At 36.3% G+C, this 25,039-nt stretch overlaps 1 protein-coding gene across 5 annotated transcripts in view; it reads left to right on the forward strand.

The window, feature by feature from the left end:
- The first annotated feature begins 575 nt into the window (after positions 1-575).
- Positions 576-25,039, forward strand: part of LOC122710707 (ankyrin repeat domain-containing protein SOWAHB) — a 163,213-nt gene continuing 138,749 nt past the window's right edge. For 3 of the 5 annotated variants that reach the window (XR_006345985.1, XM_043928736.1, XM_043928737.1), the window contains exons 1-4: positions 1,436-1,614; positions 1,789-1,850; positions 2,354-2,737; positions 3,587-3,736. Coding sequence is in view for 4 of the 5 variants with exons in the window: in XM_043928736.1 (XP_043784671.1) it covers positions 1,488-1,614; positions 1,789-1,850; positions 2,354-2,737; positions 3,587-3,736 (723 nt within the window). In the remaining variant the exon portion in view is untranslated. Of the gene's footprint in view, positions 1,615-1,788; positions 1,851-2,353; positions 2,738-3,586; positions 3,737-25,039 lie in introns of all 5 variants that reach the window. The other 2 variants (XM_043928735.1, XM_043928739.1) reach the window with 2 other exon arrangements.

The raw sequence follows: 25,039 nt of genomic DNA on the forward strand, positions 1-25,039 counted from the left end.
AAATTCTTTTCATTACAAGATTCTTTTACGTCAAAATTACAGATGAAATCTACAATTTTAATTTATCATTATATTGATAATTCTAATCTTAATTTTTTCAATTATGGCATTCGATTTATAATAATTTAATGTTTTTAATAATTGTTAAATAATAATTTCATAATACAGATGATTCAAAAAATAATTATGTTTCTATATGAATAAAAAACAATATTAATTTTGCAAGTTGCTCCTGTATATCTTGCATACTTGCAAAATAAGTATTGATCATTTTTACTTCTACAACTATTTGTTACTATTATCGGTCACATTAGTATACCATACTCTTAATTTAATACAGATAAATTTTTTTCTAATATAATAAAATAATTTGAAAATATAACTATGATAATGATGTCATATATATTTATTTATTTATTTATATGTCGATTGAAAGCAACCAAAGAAGTTAAAGTTACAATAATTAGTATCATTTATATAATTAATTCGATTATTTTTTGCGAAATATTTGTACGTTTACTTAATTAGTTAAAACAAATATTTTAAATAAGTTATACAGTAAACTGGACAAACTTGAACTCGTAAACAGATCAGACAACATAATAAAAATCAGAATCAATCATTCGATCGGTCATTGTCGATGCGTATAGCAGCACTTAAATCGCAGTGTTTAAAACTCCATCGCATGGCGATGCATGGTTACTCGCATTAGTTTGTGCGGCGGGTTCGTTGGCCGGATGTTTGCATGAATGGAATATAACGCGTCGGGCTGCTAAAAGGTTTTACGAATCGTCTATTTGCGCGGATCGAATCAAATATCTAGTTCCATCGTCGGTTAATATGTTTGGCTTCGAAGTGAAAAATTGGTTTTTGCATGGTCGTCGGTTTTTTATACGTGTATCGACGACGTGGGATTTGAGCTAACAGTTGGATCGCGCGTTACATATTCCACCAAGTCCTACACAATTATAATGTGAATTAAATTGATTGGTATATTATGTGTTATGCATGAGGAATAACGATTGCACTCTTTACTAATAACGTTAACAATTTTTTTGTTAAGGTGCGATATGATTATGAACTCGTTAGTACATTATTAAAGAAAAAAATTATACGTTGCATTCATGTATTCATTTTCACGCATACATAATTTTTATTTGCATCTCGAAGTAGCAATTAGATATCCTTCACTTGGTTCGATATTGTACTTTGCAATACAGACGACGATAATATTGTTATTATGTTTTTATAGTATTGTCACGTACAATGTATTAATATTTACTAAACGCACGATTCTTAAATTTTTATTTTGGATTTAAAAAAAAAAATTACATGCAATAGCTACAATAGTTCGTTTGAGAGAATTGATTTAATTTTAACGTATTCTGAATTCACTATGCGTATCGTGCGTCACAGAAGTCGTCTTTATCGACAGTACGGTGAAAAGTGGAAACGGCGGCGCTGTAACGTCGGCTAGTAGTGACAAGATGGCGACGCCCAGTGAACTGTCTCTCGAAGAAATTCGTCAATATTTATTGGAAAATGGGGGTACTGCTCGTAATCACGATGTAGTGAAGTACTTCAAGAAGTTTTTGACAGATCCAGAAACGCGAGGTACGTTGAAAATCCGATTTACGACGTAGTTGAACGAGTGTCTTACTTTCGCAAGGTGTGACTCGAACGTTACACGGCATGCTGTGTGTAAACACGGAATAGACGTTAATACTTATCACATTCAACGTTAAATCTAAGGACAGTTGGTGAATAGTGTTTAAATTTACGTTACAGTCGAGGCACGAAATCAGTTCAAGGAATATGTAAACACCCTGGCTACTATAAAGAACGAAGAGGTACGTCATCGACTAACAATTTCCTTCCGCCTTGACAGGAGCGACTTGTTGCGCGTTTTGCGACGTTGCCGGTTTTTTCAATGTCTCGCGCGGTTAATAGAAAACTCAATGTTATCTGGAAAAAATTTTCTTTCTCTTTTTTTTTAATCTCCGTTTTATTATATATCATATATTGCGTATACTATTATTAAATTTTAAATATTTATACAAATTTATCATTTGTTTTATCTTTTATATATCATAATATATACTATGCTTTGAATATTTAATATCTTTTTGCAATATCATTCTGTATTCTGTAAATTTTTTTTAAATGCATTTCCTGTATTCATCATACATTATGTTATCAACTTTGTTTTATTTGCTTGAAATGCAAATTAGAAATAATCGTCGATATAACGTTCAAATATTTAAATTTGCAAAACATGATAATTATATTCATTAATTATCATTTATTATTATATTTATAATAAAATATATTACGAAAGAAATTATTTGTGCAGGGTGAAAAATATTTAGTTCTCAAGAAGAGGTATCGTCAACTTCCTATAGATCTGGGGATTTCGGAACAAATCATATCACCCATAAGTACTCCTGATATATCAACTCCGCTTTCTCCTTTACGAGTTCCGCCACCTTACCGACCACCACCTCCCGCGCCTCTTAGTCCTCCGACCAATAATACGAACCGCGAAGAATCGTGTTCGAATTTTGATCGTGAAGAGGTCGCTATTAATGCGCGGAAAAATGGCGTTGAAAGTGTCGAGACAGGATTTTCAACACCCTCACCTCCTGTACCACCACGTCGTAAAAGTCAAGATAAAGTCAAGATGGAAAATAAGGAGAATGTTGACAGAAATAGGGGTGGATCGGAGGCAGTTATCAAGGTTAGTTTTTTCTTTTTTGAAATGTATGTAAAAATAAAAATACGAAAACGTGGAATTTTATTAAGATAAAAAAAAAAAAAGAAGCAGAAAGAAGGAAGGAAAATATAATAGATAATAACGATTAAAAAAATATTTTTTTTTACATTCCGATTAAAATTTGATAAAATTTCATGTTTTTTTATACGCACGTTATCTAGTATGTATTACTTATGTTGTTTATAGTATCCTGGTGTGGTTATATATGTAAATAAGTGTGCAAACGATAAAATGGTTGAACACGTTTTCGCTTTATCGGGGTAATTATTGAGGTTAGATAATTTTGGTATTATTGAGCAATAGTGTTGCGTTGTACATGGTTTGGTTATGTAGAAAGGTGTTCATGGTTACAATAAATGTCATTTACGCAGTATGTTACCGATCACAGCGCCACACGACAGTAGCGTGTACCTCATCCTGTATCGAAAGCTTAACGTTCTCTGCATAACGACATCGATATCCGTATCCATGAGCGATTAAACCTATATCCAAAACACTTTCGTTTATTCGTTTACAGTCATTTGGCATGCTTTAAACACCATATATATATATATATATATATATATATATATATATATATTGTCTCGCTTTAATTAGCACCGTAGCATGATAGTAATGGCATAGATAAGCACTCTTTCCCAGTGTGTGTTATTCGCGTCGAGTATATCCACATATATGTCGCACACGGTTTCTTGTCACTCTCTTTGTTGCTCTATCGCTACCTCTTTGTTCGTTCCGCCTTTTATCAGTAGCTGAACGTAGTAGCGTCGCTATCCTCTTAGACTTGACAATTCGAGATATTAAAACATGCAGGAAGATGAGGCTGTCGCGACGAATCCGGGCTCAACCGAGCAATTAAGCTTCCGCGAGCGGATGCAACGTTTCAACCGGATGGCTAGCGAAACTGATCTCCAAGGCAGGCCTAATGGCACTATCACACCTACTAAAAAGCGATCTGACAAGGTAATCGATAATCTTCTTTAATACATAATCTCTAAAACGATCGATCACGTACGTTCACCGGAGCGTAATATTCTCACCGTCTTACCGAGAGTGGAGACAATTATCTCGCCGTTCGTTCACGGAATAGCTACCTCGTAGCTATTCGGTTCATTGACTAACAAATCATGCATTCTATCGTTGCTTCGCGATACATTCCGCTATATAAGGCACGCCCGAGTGGCTAATCGCTGTTGATAATCGGTGGCTCGCACAAAATAACGAGCGATTACGAAATGTAAACGAGATACAACATTTATTTCTTTATTCGATCGTTATCATTATTATATATTTATGTATATACATATATTGTTCGTTATTTTATCGCTCGTATTTGTTTATACGTTTATACATTCGACTACACGTCGCGAATATATATTCGCGGAATTATCCTCTCTATTGGAACTAATGAAACGAGTAATTTCAAATATCGAAATTCATTTATCGTTGTACAATCGACGAAAATGAAATGAGGTTAGAATTATTAATCTTATTAATAAGTCGTAATAAAAATTTGCTCTAATGAAATTATATTATAGTCTCAGTCATTTTTATTCAATGAAATATCGTTTCTAACAATAACTTTCAATTACTTTTGTCCATTTTCGATATTATTTAATTTCAAGCTTTGAAGTTATAACGAGTAAATATAGAAGCTTGGATGAAAGAATATCGAAATAGTATTATTATTAACGCAATAAATCGTATTGTCCGCAGTTAATTATTCGACGGTGCCGCGTGTTCGACTTAAATAACATTGAAATAGTCATTAAACGTACGAACGGCGTAATCATCAACGGTTAATTCTCCTGCCCATCTCTTGTCCCATATAAGATATCGACAAATTACTTAAGCTCTAACAGAATGCTTGCACTATCTGGCTATGATCTTCACGCGGGTGTAATTCATGTGAGAACACGTATGAACCGGCAGCAGTTATAAATACGTATCTTTTATTTCCCCTAGAGATAAGATCGGTTAATAACACAAGGTATTTTTAAACGTTTCTCTTTCAAATCATAACCTCTCATCTCCTCGAACTCTTTGACACTGAATTATCGGCTGAGAAAAGGTTATGATGCTCTCGGTTCTCGATACATCGAATAATCCACACGCAAGGATACGCATCCTTTCTTTTTCTCTTCCCTTTTCGCGAAGAAGGGACGCGGCGCGTACAAGTCTGACTGCTCATCTTGCATACCGAATAGACTACTAAGAATCCTTTTCTCGTATCCTTTACACGCGCGCCTCCCCTCCACTCGGCCCCTGCGTCGTCTCTCTCCCTTCCACTCGTCTCGCAGCCATTTCGTCTCTCTCTCTCCCTTTCCTTTTCTCATCTCGTCTGTCGCTGTTCGTGCGCCGTTTATCGCGGCCAGCAATATTCATCGCATTTGAATATCCTGCGGGCGGTATCTCGCGTACCGATCAGGATGTTGCGTCGATGTTGCCGTAAATCATAATTAGCCGCGCCTGAAAATTAAAAGTGGAGGAAGGTGTACGGGAGGAGGGGGCGGGAGGATCCCTTTCCGCCGCGAACCGCTCGCACGATTTACAAATGCTCGATCCTCCATCATTATTTCGATATGTTTATCGTTCCGATTAAAAGGATCGGCCACGTGGAACATTCGTACTTTTTCGAATAGACCCGCAAGACAATACATTTTATTTGATAATTTTTTTATTAATTTCAAAACGAGTAAAGAGTGAAAGCATACATTATCGATAAAAAGAAATCATTTAATATATAAAAAAAAAAATTTTAATTTTCCTAAACTTATGGCTCCTGTCACTTCATCTACAAGATGGATCCATAGTTTGATTTTTATTTACAAAAAAGCGTTTCTTTCTTGAAAATAATAATCACGGTCACAATTTATTTGATAATCATAAAATCGTATCGCGTCTCTGTAAAAGTGTGGGTGGCCTACAATTCCTATCTATATCTAGATTGTCCATCCTCCTCCCAAGGAACCTGTACGTATATATAAACTTATAAACCGGAAACTACACAACGAATATGTGCTCTATGCGAGCCGCAAAGGGGCTCACGGGTGGCGCGTGGGCCCCAACGATAATTATTTATTATTCACCCGTCATCATCTATTTGTGGCGGCCCGTCTTTCATCGTATCCTTCTTCACGAATCCTCCCTCGAGCCGGCCCTCGAGGTTGTTAATTTTTATTAGTCGTCGAGATAGGGTTTCGGGGGAATCCTCTCACCTCCGGACATCCTGTAATCTCTCGGGAGCTCTTTCCCTCTCCTCTCTCCGAGCCGGTGCTTTCTTTCGCTGTAATTATCATGCGGCATGGCCGCCTGTATTCCGCCCCTCGAATCCTTAATGAGCCCCTCGGCCAACGTTGTGTCGCGTGCCGCGTCGCCAACACGTTTCACGTAATTTTCCGCCGTGCTTTCCTCGAACGCCTCGTTATGGGTCATTGAATGCAGCCGCCGTTTGATACGCGACGGGACGAATGATTATGCGACCGATTAGGGAGAGCTCTGGGAATTCGAATTCGTTCGAAAGGGACGATTACCTCGCGCGTTTCGAATTTTATCCAATTCGATTTGATTATTGACGAAATTTTTTTTTTTTTATTAAAGATCGGTGATCGATTTCTTTATTAATATCATTGTATTTGAGAATTAAAAATACGTATTTATTATTATTTCAGTATATGCTTTCAAACGAATAAGAGATACAACATCGGTCGGAAATTCATTACAATTTCATCCTCCCTCCGGTTAACGAAAAATATTAAAACGATGGCCAAGTTAATGCGGTTATTCGTAGTCACCTCTGGCCCCGGCTCGTTTTTATGTAAATTCCCAAAAAATGTGGGTGGTAAAGAATACTATTAAGCCATGTACCTCCGTGAGAATTTTCCCGAGAGTCTCCCCCCTTTCCTTCTCCCCTCGAACGGATCTTACCTTCGTTCGTTTTTCAATTGCGACTCTCTCCTTCCCTTCCTCGAACAACTCCCTCGAACGCGGAAACAAGAAAGCCGCTTTTACTTCGACACCTCGACGAGGACGCGTTCTAATTAGGATCACGCGTGTTCCCTTCTTCTCCTCTCGTCTACCCCCTTTTCTAACCGTGAGAGACAAGGATAGGAAGGATACTCATCGTAAAGGTGGGTAACACGCCGAACTTGGAATTTCTCTCTCCCTTATCTATATATATATATAGAGTTTCGCATACATTAGGGACCCTCTCTTCTAGGCGAAACTCTTGGCAGGGTAGTTTGCCTGGTGGGCAAGGCAAGCGAGAGCTCGCTCGAATTTCGGGGGCCGCGTTGTGAAGGACGAGCAAGGCTGGGTGTAAACCGCGCAAAGTAATCTTACAGAATGTATATGCAAAGAGGTTCCGCCGAGGAAGGGAGGGGAGGTAGCAGGAGCACAGCTTGCATGATCCCATCCGCGACAACACCGACAAGACACCCCCGGAGGGAAACTTACCTTCATAGTTTCAAAAGCAAGGCTGTTCGACCTTTGCTCCCTGTGTCTTGCTTTTTAAGAAGTTAGTTAAGGAGGAGGAAGTCTTTCGATTCATCGTGGAATCTTTTATGTATTTATTTATATATAATAATAAATATTAATAAAATTTAATTTAATTGGGAGTCATTGAATTAGGAATTTCGTATTTTGTATTTTATTATTTATTTATTTATTTATTTATTTATTTAGGTTGTTCTCTTCGAATTCGTTCGAGAGCAGAAAAAAAAGAAAAACAAATTTTTCTTAGAAATGACAAAGTAAAGTGCGAGTATTAAGTAAAGGCACGAGGTAAAAATATTTTGGTCGTTGTTTGGGCGAGAGGTAATACGAGACGTTATTAATGGTTGGTTCGTTCTTGGCGCGGCTCAGATGGATAGATACCGTGGAACCTTGGCAAAAGTGAATTGGTTTATGCCTTGTTCTCTTAATTAAACGGATCTAGTCGAACTGTGGAGTGACAAACGATCGCGTCCGGGGAAAACTTGTCTCTCTCCTCGTGTTTCCACGTGGAACGATCGAAATCCATATTTTATTCACCGTCGATTATTCCACGATAAACTAGAGTAAACGATAAACTAGAGTAAACGATCCATTTAAATGATATTTAGTGGATAATTTATAAATATATTTCACGGTACAGTAATATTTTAATATAAGTACGCTGTATAGTCAATTCCACGATAATCGAGCTAAAGCGAGATGGTACAAATGGAAAAAAAAAAAAAGAAAAATATGGTATAAAATTTTCTCGTTTGAAATTTTTCGAGCTACGAGTAAAATTATCTTCCCCCGTTTAAATATTAAATGCAATGTTAAAACAAGCAAAATTTGAAAATCATTTTCTCGGTGGGATTCGAATCAAGTTCTATTTTACCGTCTATCGGTAATTCGCTCGTGTATAATCAATCGGGGGAAAAAAAATTCAATTTTAATCACGCTTGACTAACTCGTCTCGATTGCTCGAGAACGAATAAATTCCACTTATATTTTCACCTCTTGTATATCCGGTTGCGCGCGACGATGATGACCCAATTTCCTCGAGCACGCGACAAATTCGTCCCCACCACACCGATATAAACAAACTTGTCCACAAGAGCGGTTAGCGCGTTACTGTTCTCCATGCGTAAGCAGTCTAACGTTTATTCCACTCTGTTACGAGTTAAAATATATATATACATATATTTATATACACGCGCTTATTATCATTTAAATTGGCGGTGGTCCACGCACAAGCGTTAAATTTGTTCGGTTTAAAAGGGGATCGGCGATTCTTTGCGTCCTCGAAAGGTGAAGCCATTGTTCGTCGATTCATTGTGTAACAGATGAACATCTGGTTGAGATCGTTCTTTCGATTAAGAATCGGTTTCTAATTTTTATTTCTTATCCATTGCTAAATGAACTTCGAATATTTTATTCATATTAATTCATAAAGAAATATTATTTTAAATGAGTAACTGAATTATTGAGAAATGTGTAACATTTTAATAATACTGCTTTCTTATTTAATATTTAATGATGTAACGATAATACAATTTATATTATAATAGAATATACATATATAATATTGGAAAGGCTCTAATGATATACACAATATTTAATATTTTATATATATATTAAGAGAACTTTTTTACTATATTGATATTTAAAATCACAAATATTATTATCGTTACATCATTGAAGACTTTTAATTTTTGTATTTATATTATATTCTGTTATAATAATATACTTCTCCCTGATCATTGTTAGAAGAGTTTAGTCAACAGGAAGAAGAACTGTGCCGAATCGCGTAACTAACTAGATTCCTCTCCATCGCCATTTTTCTCCATCCACGGGTGTTCGGTCTCCCGTAGTGACAGTCAGGATGTGCGTCGAAAAACTGATCGTGACTGTCGCGATAGCGAACGAGCCTCCACCCTTCCGGGTCGCGTCGTTCGTTGGTGGTCCCTAGGATTACCTAGGGAGACCTAAAGGAGACCTATTTTTCGATTTTTCCTCTTTCTTTCCACTTCTGTCCAAGGCGATAAATTGGCGAGGCGAGGATCTTATCAATTAAAATTACATTTCAGGATTTTTTTTTTTTTGATTTTTAAAAACTTGAAAAGATTTTCTCAGGATCTCGAGTTCTCGAAGGATCTTATCAATTAAAATTACATTTCGAGATTTTTTAATTTTTTTAATTTTTAAAAACTTGAAAAATTTTCTCAGGATCTTTCGAGAGGAATCAAAAACATGTTCGAGATGTTTTTAAGAAATAAATCCATTAAGTTTCAATCTCTCTTTTACCAATCTTACATGGGTTCACGGAAACCATTAGAAACCTAATTAAAGAATAATTTATACGAAACAACTTGGACGACTCGTATCTATTCGATATTTTTCCACTTTCAAAAAGAAAGAAATAAAGATTCACAAAGATTCTTCTTCGTGCCCCCTCCCTTTCTCCCTCTTTCTCTCTCTCTCTCTTCAGAAGAAGGAAAAAGAAAAGAGAAGAAATTGTTTCGCCTTGTTCCGTGACTGTGCGTATGGTAATTCGTCCTTTATTTTTTTCACATTTCGACATGTAAGGGACATACATTGTAAATTCATTAGAAAGTTTTCGAGTTAAGAGGGCGAGCGGCGCTCGCCTCGTGGCCAACAGTGTCCGAACAAATGGTTGTCAGTGGAGTCGAAGGAGGCGCAGCTCTTACACGACATTAGCCGCAGATAAAGCCAGATACTGTCTCCAATCGTGAGGCGCGCGGCAGGAGCGTAGGTATCTTCTCACTGATCGACCGGATGAGGCCGGGGAATGACCGATCGACCGATGGCATTCCTTTCTGGCCTCGAAGCCAGAACATGGATGAAGACGCGTAATTTGTTATCGGCTCTGTGAAATGCATTCCGTGATCGAAGACGATCGATGGATCTCCGCGAATACCGATTCGTTCCTTTTTTTCCCCTCTCCTACGCAAGATTCTCTTTTTCAAACGAATAATAAAAATCGATAATTTTTTTTTTTTTAAGAGAAACGTACTCGAATATTTATCCCCAACTTTTTTATGTCATTTTATATATATCGTCTTCACAAGTGTTGGGATCGAAAGTTTTACTTTTACCTTGCAAATATTTTTTTTCAGCTTTTAAACTTTTAAAATTTGAGGAGACACGAGGAGTTGTTTTATTTTAACGGAGATGGAATGTAATCAAATGTAATTTAATCCTTGCAAATAATTTTGCCATTAGTACAAAAATATGATTAAATTTTACCACTTTCCATAAGTAATCATTAATATAAACAAAAATACAATTGATCGAAGGTGCACGAGTTTCCGTAAGTGGAACGATAAATATCGATGAATCTTTATCTTTATCACTTTTCAGTTGGAGAGAGAGAGAAAAAAAATATTTTTCCACCACCTCGTCCCGTTTGAGGGAATCTTTGGGCCCAAATAACGTCTCTTTCACCAAGGACGCGAGGCCGAAACCGATACCCGGCTCAGCCAACCCTCCATCCCTTAAGGGGTCATCCTTAGGAGGGGAAATTCCAGAGAGCCCGTCCTCTTCCTTCCCCGCCGATACAAGGACGATATCGTGTCCGATGCGAATCTTTCCAAGGATAATCTCCCGTTAAACGGCGGTGGTGGTGGCGGCTCTCTCCGTGGCCGGGACAAGGGGCCTAAGCTCGTACTTTATGCTAGTCGGTGGTAAGCCGGGAGTGCACTCTCTTATCGGGAATCTGAGTCGCGCAGTGAGCGGCTATTTGTATTCATAAGTCCGCAGGAGGCCGGCGCTCGTCGCTCTTCGGGCCCTTTTCGAAGGCTTCTCCTTGCCTTCGCTTACTTCTCCCCGGGGTGATGTACAGGGTGAACTGTGCAAACTGTGTAGTAGTACGATCTAATCGTTCTCTCCTCGGAGATTGTTTTATATATATATGTTATATTTTGGTGTCTTATAATTTTAGGTGGATGGGGTAGTTTGTTGTTCAAAGTATCTTGTTATTTTTCATTATCCAAGATTATTTTTTTATTCTTGTGCGAGTTTGGATTGACTAGAATAAGGAAAAATTATATAATATACTTTTATAGTGATTCTTATTTGAGAGTTGGAGAATGATTTGAATCAAAGTTACATGTAATTCAATAGAAAAGAATTATAAAAGATATAAAATATATAGATAGATAGAAATTGTCTTTGTTCAAAATATTAGGTAGATTATTATTTAATTATTCTTTTGTAATTTTTCTCTTAAAGACTTGACAAAAGTCTTTCATTAATCACTATCTGTTAATGATTTGAGAGTTGAAGAATAATTTGAATCAAAACATGTAATTCAATAAAGAAGAATTATAAAAGAAATAGATAGAAATTGTTCAAAATATTAGGTAGATTGTTATTTAATTATTCTTCTGTAACTTTTCTCTTAAAAGGAAGAGATGTTAGACTTGAAGAATATTTCATCAATCACTATCTGTTAATGATTAGTGAGAACAATTTGAATCAAAATATGTAATAAAGAAGAATTATAAAAGAAATAGGTAGAAATTGTTCAAAGTATTAGATAGATTATTATTTAATTATTCTCCTGTAACTTTTCAATTAAAAGGTAAAAGGAAAAGATGTTAAATTTGAATTTAACTTTTCACTTAAAAGGAAGAGATGTTAGATTTCACAACAGTCTTTCATCAATCACTATCTGTTAGTGATTTGAGAGTTGGAAAATGATTTGAATCAAAATTACATGTAATTCAATAAAGAAGAATTATAAAAAATATAAAATATGTAAATAGATAGGAATTATCATTGTTCAAAATATTAGATAGATTATTATTTAATTATTCTTCTGTAACTTTTCTCTTAAAGACAAGAGTCTTTCATTAATCACTATCTGTTAATGATTTGATAGTTGGAGAATAATTTGAATCAAAACATGTAATTCAATAAAGAAGAATTATAAAAGAAATAGATAGAAATTGTTCAAAATATTAGATAGATTATTATTTAATTCTTCTGTAACTTTTCACTTAAAAGGAAGAGATATTAGACTTGATGAGTCTTTCATCAATCATTATCTGTTAATGACTTGAAGAACGATTTGAATCAAAGTTACATGTAATTCAATAAAGAAGAATTATAAAAAAATACAAAGATATAAATAGATAGAAATTCAAACTATTAAGTAGATTATTATTTAATTATTCTTCTCTAACTTTTCAATTAAAACTTAAAAGGAAGAGATGTTAGATTTGACAAGAGTCTTTTTGCGCTTGTGGCAGAACGGACGAATGAATTTGAATCGGAATTAGAAATGATTCGGAAGCGTTGTACGTACAATTGTAAAAGATACAAGAATAGATGTGTCCTCGACGAGTCGTTCGCCGTGCACAGCGTCGCGCGGTCGAAGAAAATAGGAAAGAATTGTGAGAGAGAGAGAGAGAGAGAGAGATAGAGGGGGGGAGGGCGACGGGCCACGTCATTCAACCGGCGGAGGAGGAGGCGGCCTACCTTCGCGGACCTTCTTTCTTCGTTTCAATGGTTTCCTCCGCCGTGTGTACGCGTACGCGTGTATTCGTACACGCGTGGCCGGCCGAGAATGTGACCAGTCATCGAGTTATTTAATTTTTCGAGGCACCCCCGCCGCGCGTGTTTGCTCAGCCCCGCTGTGAGCACAAATTACCTCGCGACCGAAATCACCTCCAGCCAAATATCCCCGCATAACGCTACGCTCCTCCACCCCCTTCGAAACCGCCATTCGTGCCGATCACACTTCCCGTCAACCGCCATCTCTTCCCCTATTTGAACACTCCTCCTTCATATACTTTTCGCTAAATTTTACTATATATATATAAAATTTAACTAACTAAAAATGGAAGAGGAAATGAATATGGAGATATTCGAATTTACTATATATATATATGTACTTGTCGAACATATTTAATTTTATATTCAAATTTATTCAAATTTAGATAGAAAAGAAAATTCGCAAACGATTATTTCTTTGCCATTCGTGCTTCATTTGGGCCATCTCTTGCTTAATTTGAACATCTCCATCCTCATTTCCTCCTCCACTTTTAAAAGTTAAATTTTATTATATGTATATATATAATAAATCTCATATAAAATATAATAAATCTATATTATATATTAATAAATATATATTAATATATGGAGATATATATTATAGTATATCTCCATATTCATTTCCTCCTCCAGTTTTAGTTAAATCACACTTCACTTGGGCCATCTCTTGCTTAATTTGAACATTTCCATCCTCATCTTCTTCTCCACTTTTAAAAGTTAAATTTTATTATATATATATATAATAAATCTCATATAAAATATAATAAATCTATATTATATATTAATAAATATATATTAATATATGGAGATATATATTATAGTATATCTCCATATTCATTTCCTCTTCCAGTTTTAGTTAAATCACACTTCATTTGGACCATCTCTTGCTTAAATTTTATTATATATATATTATATATCTCTATATTCATTTCCTCCTCCATTTTTAGTTAAATTTTATTATGTATATATATATACACGTTTGTCGAATATATTCAATTTTATATTCAAATTTATTGAGATAGAAAATTTACAGGATAAAAGATAAGATAAAAAATTTAGATAGAAAAAAAAATTCGCAAACGATTACTTTTTTGCCATTCACATCAGTCAATCAACCGCCATCTCTTGCCCAATTCGAACACTGTCCATCCTCATCTCCTTCTCCATACACTTTTCCTTAAATTTTATTCGAACATATTATTATTATTATTATCATAATAAATGCTCTCAATATTCAAATTCAGATAGAAAAGAATCGAAAGAATCCGATTAATCGATTATCCTCCCCTCAAAACGTTCGATGTCCGCCACGCTTTGGGGGTTCGTTCTGGCCAATTGCGGGGGTATCGCGCCGCCAACTGACCCCCTTGCGTCCTTTGGACACGAGACCAAAACGGACATGACCCCCCTATATGTAGCCTATATACATATATATACATATACATATATATATATATACATATACATATACATATACATATATATATATATATATATATATATATATGTATATATACGCTCACGGCCCACCTCGCTATCTATATGCTAATCCATTGAGATGGTACCCGCAGATTACACCTCGGAATTAGCCGAGAGACTGGGGTATCAGGGCCGTGCAGACAGGCGGCCAGCCTCCTCTACCTATACGTACCTTTATCCCACCTTATACACGTAACACTGCCTCTCGTCCCGCACTTACAAACACCTGACCGTGTACACACAGCGCGGCGCGGCGCAGCACGGCACACACGTGGGAGGGGAGAGGGGAGGGGGGGAAGGATAGCAGCGTATTCGGAGCCTGTGGAACCCGCCTGTGACTCGGCACTTCCAGTTCGTTAGCCCGTGTTAATAACGTTAAAGAGGATGCGATAAACTCGTTAGGAGATGAAATTATGGGAGGGGGTGGGGGTGGAGGAGGATAGGGGATGGTTAAGCTGATGAGGTTTTTTTTTTTTTTTGAAAATTCTGTATGATTGTTGAGGATTTTATTTTAAAGGGGATGATATTTTGGGAGAGGGGAGAGTGGTGAGGAGGATGGTGGAAATGAATTTTTTTTATTTTTTTATTTATATTTATTTTTTTAATTATGATTCGTTTCGTTTTGGTTAAGTTAAGGTTAGTTGTCACGTATGTTTTCGATTAACTTCTTGTTTCTGTATTTGTTGGAAATGTTGATTAGATGTTGATTGAAATGTTGATTGGATTAGATTAAATCAATTGAACGGGTCTTAAGTTTGAATTGCGAAACTCTCTCTTGGTAAAAAAAAAAAAAAAATGCTTGTTTCAAGAGAACATCAAAGAGATAAAGATCTATCTAAATTTTTAATTTTCGTAGTAAATGAATATTTATATTGGTAAAAGGTGGCGAAACTCGAAACATAACACCGTACGTACGTGCATACGTAATTAATCGAATAAATTCTACGTAAAATTATCGGTGTTTAATTAAGGAAAGAAAAAAAAACAAGGAATAACAATTGAAAGATTCGTAAAAAAAATTTTAACAAACGCATTATCGTATAAATAACAAAATGAAGTAAATATCATCGTTTTAAACTATTTATTTTAAAATTTTTTCCACGATCGATGCGAAACTCAAAAAACGTGGAATAACACGTGCATACGTAATTAATCGGTTAAATTCTATGTAAAAATATCGGTTTTTCAATTAAAAAAAAAAAAAGAAATAAACAATCGAAAGATTCCCAAAAAATTTTAATACACAGAGATATCATCGTAATAAATAAGAAAATGGAGTAAGTTGTGTGTAAATATCATTTTAAACTATTTATCTTTTCAAAATCTCGATAATAAAATTTTTTCTTTCCAATAATCGAAGAGAAATTACAGAAATTTTCCACGATCGAAACTCAAAAAACGAATAATTAATTTAAATTCTACGTATAATAATAATTAACACGAATAATTAATTTAAATTCTACGTATTACGTAATTTATCGATATTTAATATTCTTAAAAAAAAAAAAAGAAAATAAGAAATTGAAATATTTCGAAATTTTAACATTAGCAAAGACATTACCGTATATAAATAACAAAAAGTAAATATAAATTTAAATTATTTACCATTAAATCTCGATTTTAATAAATTCTCCATCCTAATAATCGAAGAGAAATTATACAAATTTTTCCACGATCGATGCACATAATCGCATGGGATCTTTCAATTTCTTGTCCTTTTTTTTTTTTTTAATCAATATTAAATGTCGATAATTTTAGAATTTTAATTAGATCGATTAGAAAAAAAATCGAGAAAATTTTTTTTCATGATCGATATCCATAATCGCATGGAATCTTTCAATTTCTTCTTCTTTTTATTCTTATTCTTCTTCTTCTTTTAATTTTTGAATCGATATTAAAAAAAAAACCGATAATTTTAGAATTTTAATTAGATCGATCAGAAAAAAGAATCGAGCAAAATTTCTTTCGATTTCTTATCTTTTTTTTTTTAAATCAATATTAAATACCGACAATTTTAGAATTTTAATTAGATCGATCAGGAAAAAGAATCGAGCAAAATTTTTTCCACGATCGATCCACGCGTTAATAACGAGGAGATGCCTAGATGGATCGGTGTTCGCGTGGATCGCGATGCCTAACCCCTCGAAACAGTGTGACGTTGCGGGGGAGGAGGAGGAGGAGGAGGAGGAGGAAGAAGAGCAGTCAAAGCGATCGACCGACGACATTCGTACGGATGATAGCGCACGGGCCATTCCAAATTTATTAGTCGGCGGGAATATGATCGCGCGACGCGTATTGCGGCCACCATCGGCCGGAGGAACACGACGGGACTCACGTACGAATATAATCCTGTCAACGGAGGCGAGACGCGGCAGAAGAGGGAGTTGGAGGGGGGAGGGGAGTGGCTGGGTCGCGTCGATGCGCCATGTTCTCCATCCGGACCAAATTCGACGTTGCCGGTCCGCGAAAATACGAGCTACCTATCCTACCCCCCTCCTCTCCCCCTGTGGTTATGAATTACCACCACCAACGCCTCGGCTAATAATCCGGAATTTCTCTCTCTCCGGCCGTGTTGTAATCGTTCGTTGCTCGCCTTGTCGGACAAATTCTCCGCCCGATTCGATGGGACGGGAAAAATATTCGACTCGTTCGATTCGATCGAACGATTATCATCCCCTTTCCCCGATAAAAAAAAATGGAGAAGAAATACGATTGCACACGAATATATGTATACGAATTCTTTCGACAAATAATTTCGAAAATTAATATATATAGTTTCTGATAAAACGACGCGATACTTCAATATCTTCAATGCTCTCCCCTTCCCTCGAACCAATCTCGTCTCATGGATAAAAAATAATTTTTCCCCGTCCATTCTCTCTCCCTCTCTCTCTCTTTTTCTCGTTTCTCCTCTCCTTTCTTCTTCTTTCTTCTTCTCTCCTTTCTTCTCCTCTCTTCTCCTCTCTTCTCTTCTCTCCTCTTTTCTCTTTTCTTTTCTCCTCTCTTCTTCTTTCTTCTTCTCTTCTCTTCTCTCTTCTCTTCTCTTCTCCTTCTCTCCTCTCTTCTCTTCTCTTCTCCTTCTCTCCTCTTTTCTCCCCTCCTTTCTTCTCTTTTTTCTTCTCCTCTCCTCTTTTCCCCTTCTCCTCTCCTCCTCTCCTCTTCTCCTCTTCTCTCCTCCTCTTCTTTTTTCTTCTCTCCTCTCCTCTCCTCTCCTCTCCTTCTCTTGTCCTCTTTTCTCCTCTCCTTTCTTCTCCTCTTTTCTCTTCTGTCCTTTTTTCTCCTCTCTCTCTCTCTCTCTCTCTCTCTCTCTCTCTCTCTCTCTCTCTCTCTCTCTCTCTCTCTCTCTCCTTTCCTCTCCTCTCCTCTCTCCCAACCTCCCCAATTCGACTCGAAGCGAAAAATCGGCCCAAGGTATTTTCGTACGGGAACACCGTTCCACTTTGGCCCACCCAACGCGGGCGATCTACCTATATACGTATATACGTATACATATACACATATACACATATACATACATATATATATATATATATATGTATATTGGCTGAAGGGTTGCTGCGCCTCGCTCCGCGCGTCCGCGTTCAAACAGCGGTCTGCACTTGGGCGCGATTTCGTCCGATTCCGGATGGAGAGGTGGGGGGTAGGGGGGGGGAGGGGGGACGGGTTAAACCTTGGATTATGATCCCGGACGATAACGGGCGATGGAAATGGCGTTTAGGTAGGTGGTATATATAGGTGTATAGGGCATTATGGTGGCCGAGTCGGGGAGGCGTCGCCGAAACGGAACGCTGAATCACCCGGCGAGAGTTTTCCTGTCACCGCCAGTACGCGAGGAAGCCCCCGTGGAATCGGCCTCCTCCCCCCCCCCTCCTCCTCCTCCATACCCGCCACGAAATGAAATGAATGCGCGAACCGTGCCCATTAGGGGAATAAATCAGGTCCAACGTTATCCGCAGCTTCGCAGCGCATAATCGATCTGATCCGGGGCCCTAATCGTTCCCGTCGTCGTCCCTGTCAGAAAACTTCCTCTTCCGTGAGGGGGGAGGAGGAGGAGGATCGTTAGGAGGAGTGAGAAACGGGATACGCGATTTCGTGAGAGTTATATGTGGTCGATGGAGTTTTTCTCGGTGAGGAGAGAGGAGAAGAGAGAGAGAGAGAGAATGGAAATGCGAAGGAGGTGTGGAGAAATGGAGATGGGAACAGTTATCGTGGAGGTATTTTTTGATGGAGAGGAATGAAAGTATGAAGGTGAACTCGAAATTTTTGGAGAGCAGATGAAGATTTGGAGGCTCGATCGATGTGGAATCGAGATTGGTTGATGGAATAATTATCTTGGAGGTGTTGGAAAGTAACGTGTATTTTTGATGGAGATTGGAAATGGGATTGAAAATGAATTGACGAAACAATTATCGTAAAAATGTTCGAAATTTTTGATAGAAAGAGGAATGATAAAAGAATAGAAATATGAAAGCTTGAGAAAGTAACAGTTATCGTGAAGGTATTGGAAAGTAACGTGTATTTTTGAAAGGATATTTTTGGAAAGGAGATTGAAAATGAGTTGAAACAATTATTGTAAAGATATTCGAAATTTTTGATGAAATGATAGAAGAATAGAAATATGAAAATTTGAGAAAGTAACTTGTGAAGGTATTGGAAAGTAATATGTATTTTTGATGGAAAGGAGATTGGAAATGGGATTGAAAATGAGTTGAAACAAGTATTGTAAAGATATTCGAAATTTTTGATGAAAGAAAAATGATAGAAGAATAGAAATATGAAAGTTTGAGAAAGTAACTTGTGAAGGTATTGGAAAGTAACGTGTATTCGAAATTTTTAATAAAGAGAAGGTTGGAAATGTTATCAGACTCGAAAATTTTGAGAGAGAATGATAGAAGAATGGAAGAAATGTGAAGGTGTGGAAGCTTGAGATTGTAAGTAACAGTTATCGTGGAGGTATTGGAAAGTAAATTTAAAAAATATATTTTTGGTGAAGAGGAAATTGGAAATGGGATTGAAAATGAGTTGATGAAACAATTATTGTAAAAATATTCGAAATTTTTAATAGAGAAGAGAATAATAAAAGGATAAAAATGTGAAAGTTTGAGATTGTAAAATAGTTATGAAAGTATTAGAAATTTGTATTTTTTGGTAGAAGAGAATAGTAGAAGAATGGTAATATGAAAAAAGAGATTGTATAGTTATCGTGAAAGGAAATTTGTATTCGAGTTTTTCGATAAAGAGAAATTTTTGATAGAGATTGGAAATGTAAAGATGTAAAGTTGGAACAATTATCATTTATTAAAAAGTAACATGTATTTTTGATAAAAAGGAGATTGGAAAATAAGATGAAATAATTATCGTAAAAATATTCGAAATTTTTGATAGAAAGAAGAATGATAGAAGAATGGAAATGTAAAAGTATAGAAGATTGAAATTGTAAAGTAACAGTTATCGTGAAAGTATTGGAAACTTGTATTCGAAATTTTTTATAGAAAGAAGAATGATAGAAAAGTATAAAAGTAAGGAAGATTGATCGATTGAGATTGTGATGTAACAATTATCATGAAGATATTAGAAAGCAACGTGTACTCGAAATTTTTAATAAAAAGGAGGTTGGAAATGTTATCAGACTCGAAAATTTTGAGAGAGAGGAGAATGATGGAAAAATGGAAATGCGAAAGTGTGGAAGCTTGAGATTGTAAAATAACAGTTATTGGAAACTTGTATTCAAAATTTTTGATAGAAAGAAGAATGGTAGAAAAGTATAAAACTATGGAAGATTGATTGACAATTATCGTGTAAATATTCGAAATTCTATTGTAATTCCAAACTGAATCGACTCTAGAAAAATGAAAGAAATATGAAAGTTTAAATGACGATATAAAATTGTTGTCCTCAATGAACAATTATCATAGAATTGTTGAAAATTAAACAATGTATCCTAAATTTATTTACAACTTCGAAATAAATTTTTAAGTTTTAGAATAATACCGAAAATATACAACGAAATTTGACTTGAAATAGGATCTCTGACGCTACAATATATCATACATGGAGCTAAATTAAATTAATAGTAATATTTTTAAAATAAATTGAATCCAGAAGAATATAAACTTAATCGAACAATTATCGTGCAGATATTAAAAACTAACTAATTATTCAAATTTACAGAGAAACTGTTTATATTATCGAATATTAAAAACATTAAAAATTCATTGTTCAGAAATTATAAAATTATTCGCTCCTGCTAAAAATAAATTTTTAAATACAATCTTCAAAAAACAAAATTGCAACGTCGACCACATTTTTACACATAAGAAACTATCACATACTCATAAAACGTTCCCAAACCCGATAAAAGACTCGATTCACCCAACCTTAGCCAATCCTCCTCCATCCCCTCTCCGCTCCATCCCACCGCGCGCGCCTCTCAACGGTCGTGTGGCGCAAATTCGAGGTCGCGAAAATGTTTGGTTTAGCATTCGGCTTATTGGCCTGCGAAACGTTCCTGCTCTCTGTTAGGCGTGTATGGATGGCCCCCAGGTTATAATAAAGCTAATTCTGCGGTGCTCTTGAGGCAGCTCGTGCCGCAACATGTTTTGGCCTCCTCCATCCGTGTATCCACCTCACTTCCCCCCCCCCCCCTTACTCCCTCCCTCTCTCTCTCTCTCTCTGTCTTCTTCCACGCGTTGTGGAACAACCGAATATATTTATACGCCCCCTCGGAAGGGGTGGCGCACGTCCGTTTATTAAAACGTTTCCACCCTGAGTATCTATCCCTCCCCCCCTCTCCCCCCGTCCATTCTCGTTTCCTCTTCGTCTTCTTTTCATCACGTCGACACGTGGCCTCGCGGTATCATCTCGCATTTTCGAAATTAACTCGAGAGAGGGGTATTTAATTTAATTAGGGAGGCAGGCAATGTTTTCGAAATCGTATAGTTAAATTTTCCTCGCTTGTTACTTTTGGGGGTTTCTTTTTTTTTTTTTTTTTTTGAGAGAGAAAGAGAGAGAGAGAGAGAGAGAGATTGGATAAATTGCGAGAATGTGTGTTTGAAATTCTCTCGAAGAGTTCTCGCGGAGGAAAGTTTGGAGAATGTGTGCGTTTCCTGACTTCCTCCTCCGGGATTGCTTTCTGTATTCGTTGAAAGAACACGTGTTTTTAGTTTCTCGACAGGATTAGTTTTAATTTCCCAACGAAATATATCTGTTTATTGGAAATTAGATCGATTACTTAATCTTCCTTTTTATGTGATATGTGAAATTATGTGATTGGAGAAAGATTGTTTTAAATCGACAAGATTGATATAATTGATTGTTAATTAAATTTCCAATTAGGATTATTAAGTATCAGACACAATTCGAAGTAGTATTTATTTACGTTTGATTTTTTTTTAAAATATCGAATAGATTTCTTGGCTCTTTATACGTGTAATTTTGTAAAGCGTAGAATAATATACTATCGAATGGTTAGATTTTTTATTTCAATAAGTTTTGTAAAGCATGGAATACGTAAAATGAAATGAGTTTGATTTTTTCGTTATTGAATAACGAAATTATTTTCATTCGTTAAGAGATTGACGATAAGAAAAAATAACAATGAAAATAGAAATGTAATGTAAGAAGAAAAGTAAGAATAATAGACGATGAATGTGAGAGAATGTATTCTTAATGAAATAAGAAAGGTGTAAGACATTTTATACCTGCCCTGACAAATTCAGGGTTCATCTTGATAATTAAATTTTTATTAAAATATCGCACAAAACAACGATATAAACTTTAATAATTTCAAATTTTCTTTCTTTACACGCAGAAATAGGTAAAACATTAGAATATAAAAGCTTTATATATTAATTCGCGCGTGAAATCATGTCAAGTTTGCTAAGAAATTCAAAAGGTTAATCAAAATCAAAGACTTTGGAAAATTTCTCTCTCTCTCTCTTTCTCTCTTTCTCTACAGGAATCGAAATCGTTTCGTATATATTTGTCATATATGTATATATATATACATGCGTTTAAGAAATTAAAACGCCTCCTGTTGGAATGTAAATCAAAAGGCATAATCGTAAACGGTTAATATAAGTAACGAGGAGTAAAGAAATTAGCCCCGGAGATAATATCTGAGGGGCGTCTACGCGCAGCGTGAAATCGACGAAAATTCATGGGACGAGCGGTGCACATCCGACAGGCGCCGTGTTACGATCGATTAAACGAACCACGGGGCCCGGACCGAGGAGTTGAACGAAGCCGTTGCGTTAATTAATCCCCTCCGATCTCGATTAAAATATTAAGAAACAATGGGCCAGATGGCAGACGGATCTTTTATTTTTCTCTCTTTCGTCTCTTTTATCCGATCCAGGATAACGAATCGCATTATTATTCTTCATACTCGTCTGATTTTTCTGATAAAATAAAAATTCGCTCGTTTCTAAAATTTTTCAGAGAAGAAAAGCGTTGGCAATAGTTGGAGAGGATCGAGGAAAGCTTAATAAACGAATGTTGCAATTATCGTGTAGCACGTTGAGTTTCCCCGAGGTATCCAATAACAAAACAAACTGGCAAAAATGTGCGCAGTACTCGAGAAAAACTCGTCAACGTTTACGCCTCGTTGCGACTCGAGCGCTTCGACGGTGTTTATTGGAAAAAAAACTTTCCTCGAAACGGGTATATTTATAATTTCCAAACACACGCGTTTGCCTCGTTTTGGAATCAAATAACATTACATAGAATGTATAATAATATGATGTAATTGTATGTTAATAATGGTATCGCGTGACAACGATAAAAACAAAGTACCTACGTTTCCAGAGAAAGATACTCGATGTACGGTAACTCGAATCGCTCGTCATATGTACAATACATTTTACGTAGAGCTACTTTAGTCGTACTTAACTTTTTAAATATCGATGCAGCCGCGACATTTATCGCGGAGGTGAGAGTGTTTCGAGAACGTGCAGGTAGGGATAAAGATAGAAAGGAGAGATAATACACTTCTTTCTGCAAAAGCAAATAAATATTGCTGACATTTATCGCGAAGGTAAGGAAGTAATCTACACTTGCCGCTCGAATTACGTAAACGAGGATACGCAATATTAGGAAGGAAGGAATCGGCGAAGGTTGAACTTGTTTCAAGAGAAATATTCTCCCAACGAATCTATATTCGGTACACACCTACGTTCAATTTGCATTTATCGCGCTTCCCTGAAAAGTGACGTTGCACCATCCAAAGTCACGTGCACATCCAGCAACCGAAATCATTCGTTAAACGGACAATAACGACTGCTTATTGAAAGTATTCGATCGTCGAATCACCGATCCCGGATAACGTCCTCTTCCCGTTAATAAAGACTATCCCCCCCCCCTCTCCTCCCTCCTGTCGTGTGTACCGTTGCATCGAGCTTCGGACAACTGAGAGAGGGAGAGAGAGAAAGAAAGAGAGAGAGCTGGGAACGTTGCTCGATGCACCACCTGACGCGACGGGGGGTCAGTGGTTCTCGACTCGATCGAAATCGCCACGCTCGCCAATTACGATCGTGAATTACGATCGTTCACGCAGATTTATTTATCGAAGACGCTCGGTTTAACTTGGTGGAGATCGACATAATTATAATACGATTATATAAAGTTTTTCAAGGGGAACGGATAAGGATATGGAACGGTGTTCGAGGGAAGATGAAAGGATATTGAAATGAATATTGACCGGTTATCGTGAAATTATCGTGAAATTCGTGTCGAAGGAATCGACACGAATATATCCCGAAGGGGAAAGGGATCATCGAATTTGCGTTAGAGGGCATCGAGGATTATTGGATGAAATTAAATTAAGGGCGGAATGTCTGGTTGGTGCGTGGTCGGGCTTCCCCGCTGGTGATCGGCTCTCTCTCTCTCTGAAATCACGATTTCACTTAAGGACACGCGAGTCGGTGTCGATCGATAGAGATATATCGGTGCCGGTTAATGATGACTCGGCCGAATTCGCCTCCAAGTAATTTACGAGAGGAGTCACGATTGATTCGGATACGGAGTGTCGATGTGAGCACCTCGAAACGCGCGGAGCAGGCCGTGACGAGTGAAAATACAAACAGTTTAACAGGGATGAGTAGTCGTTTAACGTTCCTTCCTTGGGATCAGCCGCTCCTTTTCTTTCTTCTTTTCTTTTCTTTTTTTTTTTTTTTTCTTTTTTTTTTTACTTTTTTTTTGCGAATGCCTCGTGGACATAGGTGTGGTCGCGCGCGTTTCGAACAGTGTCGTTGGAAATTGAAAGGGGTTGAGATGGAGAGGGATCGAAATGGAGGGGGATCGAAAGATGTTTATTGAGTTTGTTTATTTGTTAATTTTGCATTTTCGATCGAAATCGGAAATATAAATGTATATTGAAAGATTGTAAATAGGGATACGAGGTAATGTGTTATGGAATGTGATATTATTACCAACACATATTCGTCATCGAGGAGATTTAATATTGATTTAAATTGAAAGATTATGGTTTTTTTATTAAAATTAAAAATTGAATAATCTCAAGGAAATTTTAATGACAAAGTCGATGAATGAACTCCAAACTGATCAAATTCCAAGAATAGTTTTGTTATTAGCAAAATTAAAAATTGAACAATACATGAAATTTTTAACCTAAAAATTAAAATTTAAATTCGATAGAGACTTATATAATTTCAAAAATATAATTTCACTATTACAAATTATAATATAAATTAAAATTTAAATTCGATAGAAATTCTATAA

The sequence above is a fragment of the Apis laboriosa genome, unplaced genomic scaffold, assembly GCF_014066325.1.
Source record: "Apis laboriosa isolate Shangri-la unplaced genomic scaffold, ASM1406632v1 scaffold14_cov150, whole genome shotgun sequence".
In the NCBI taxonomy this organism is placed as follows: Eukaryota; Metazoa; Arthropoda; class Insecta; order Hymenoptera; family Apidae; genus Apis; species Apis laboriosa.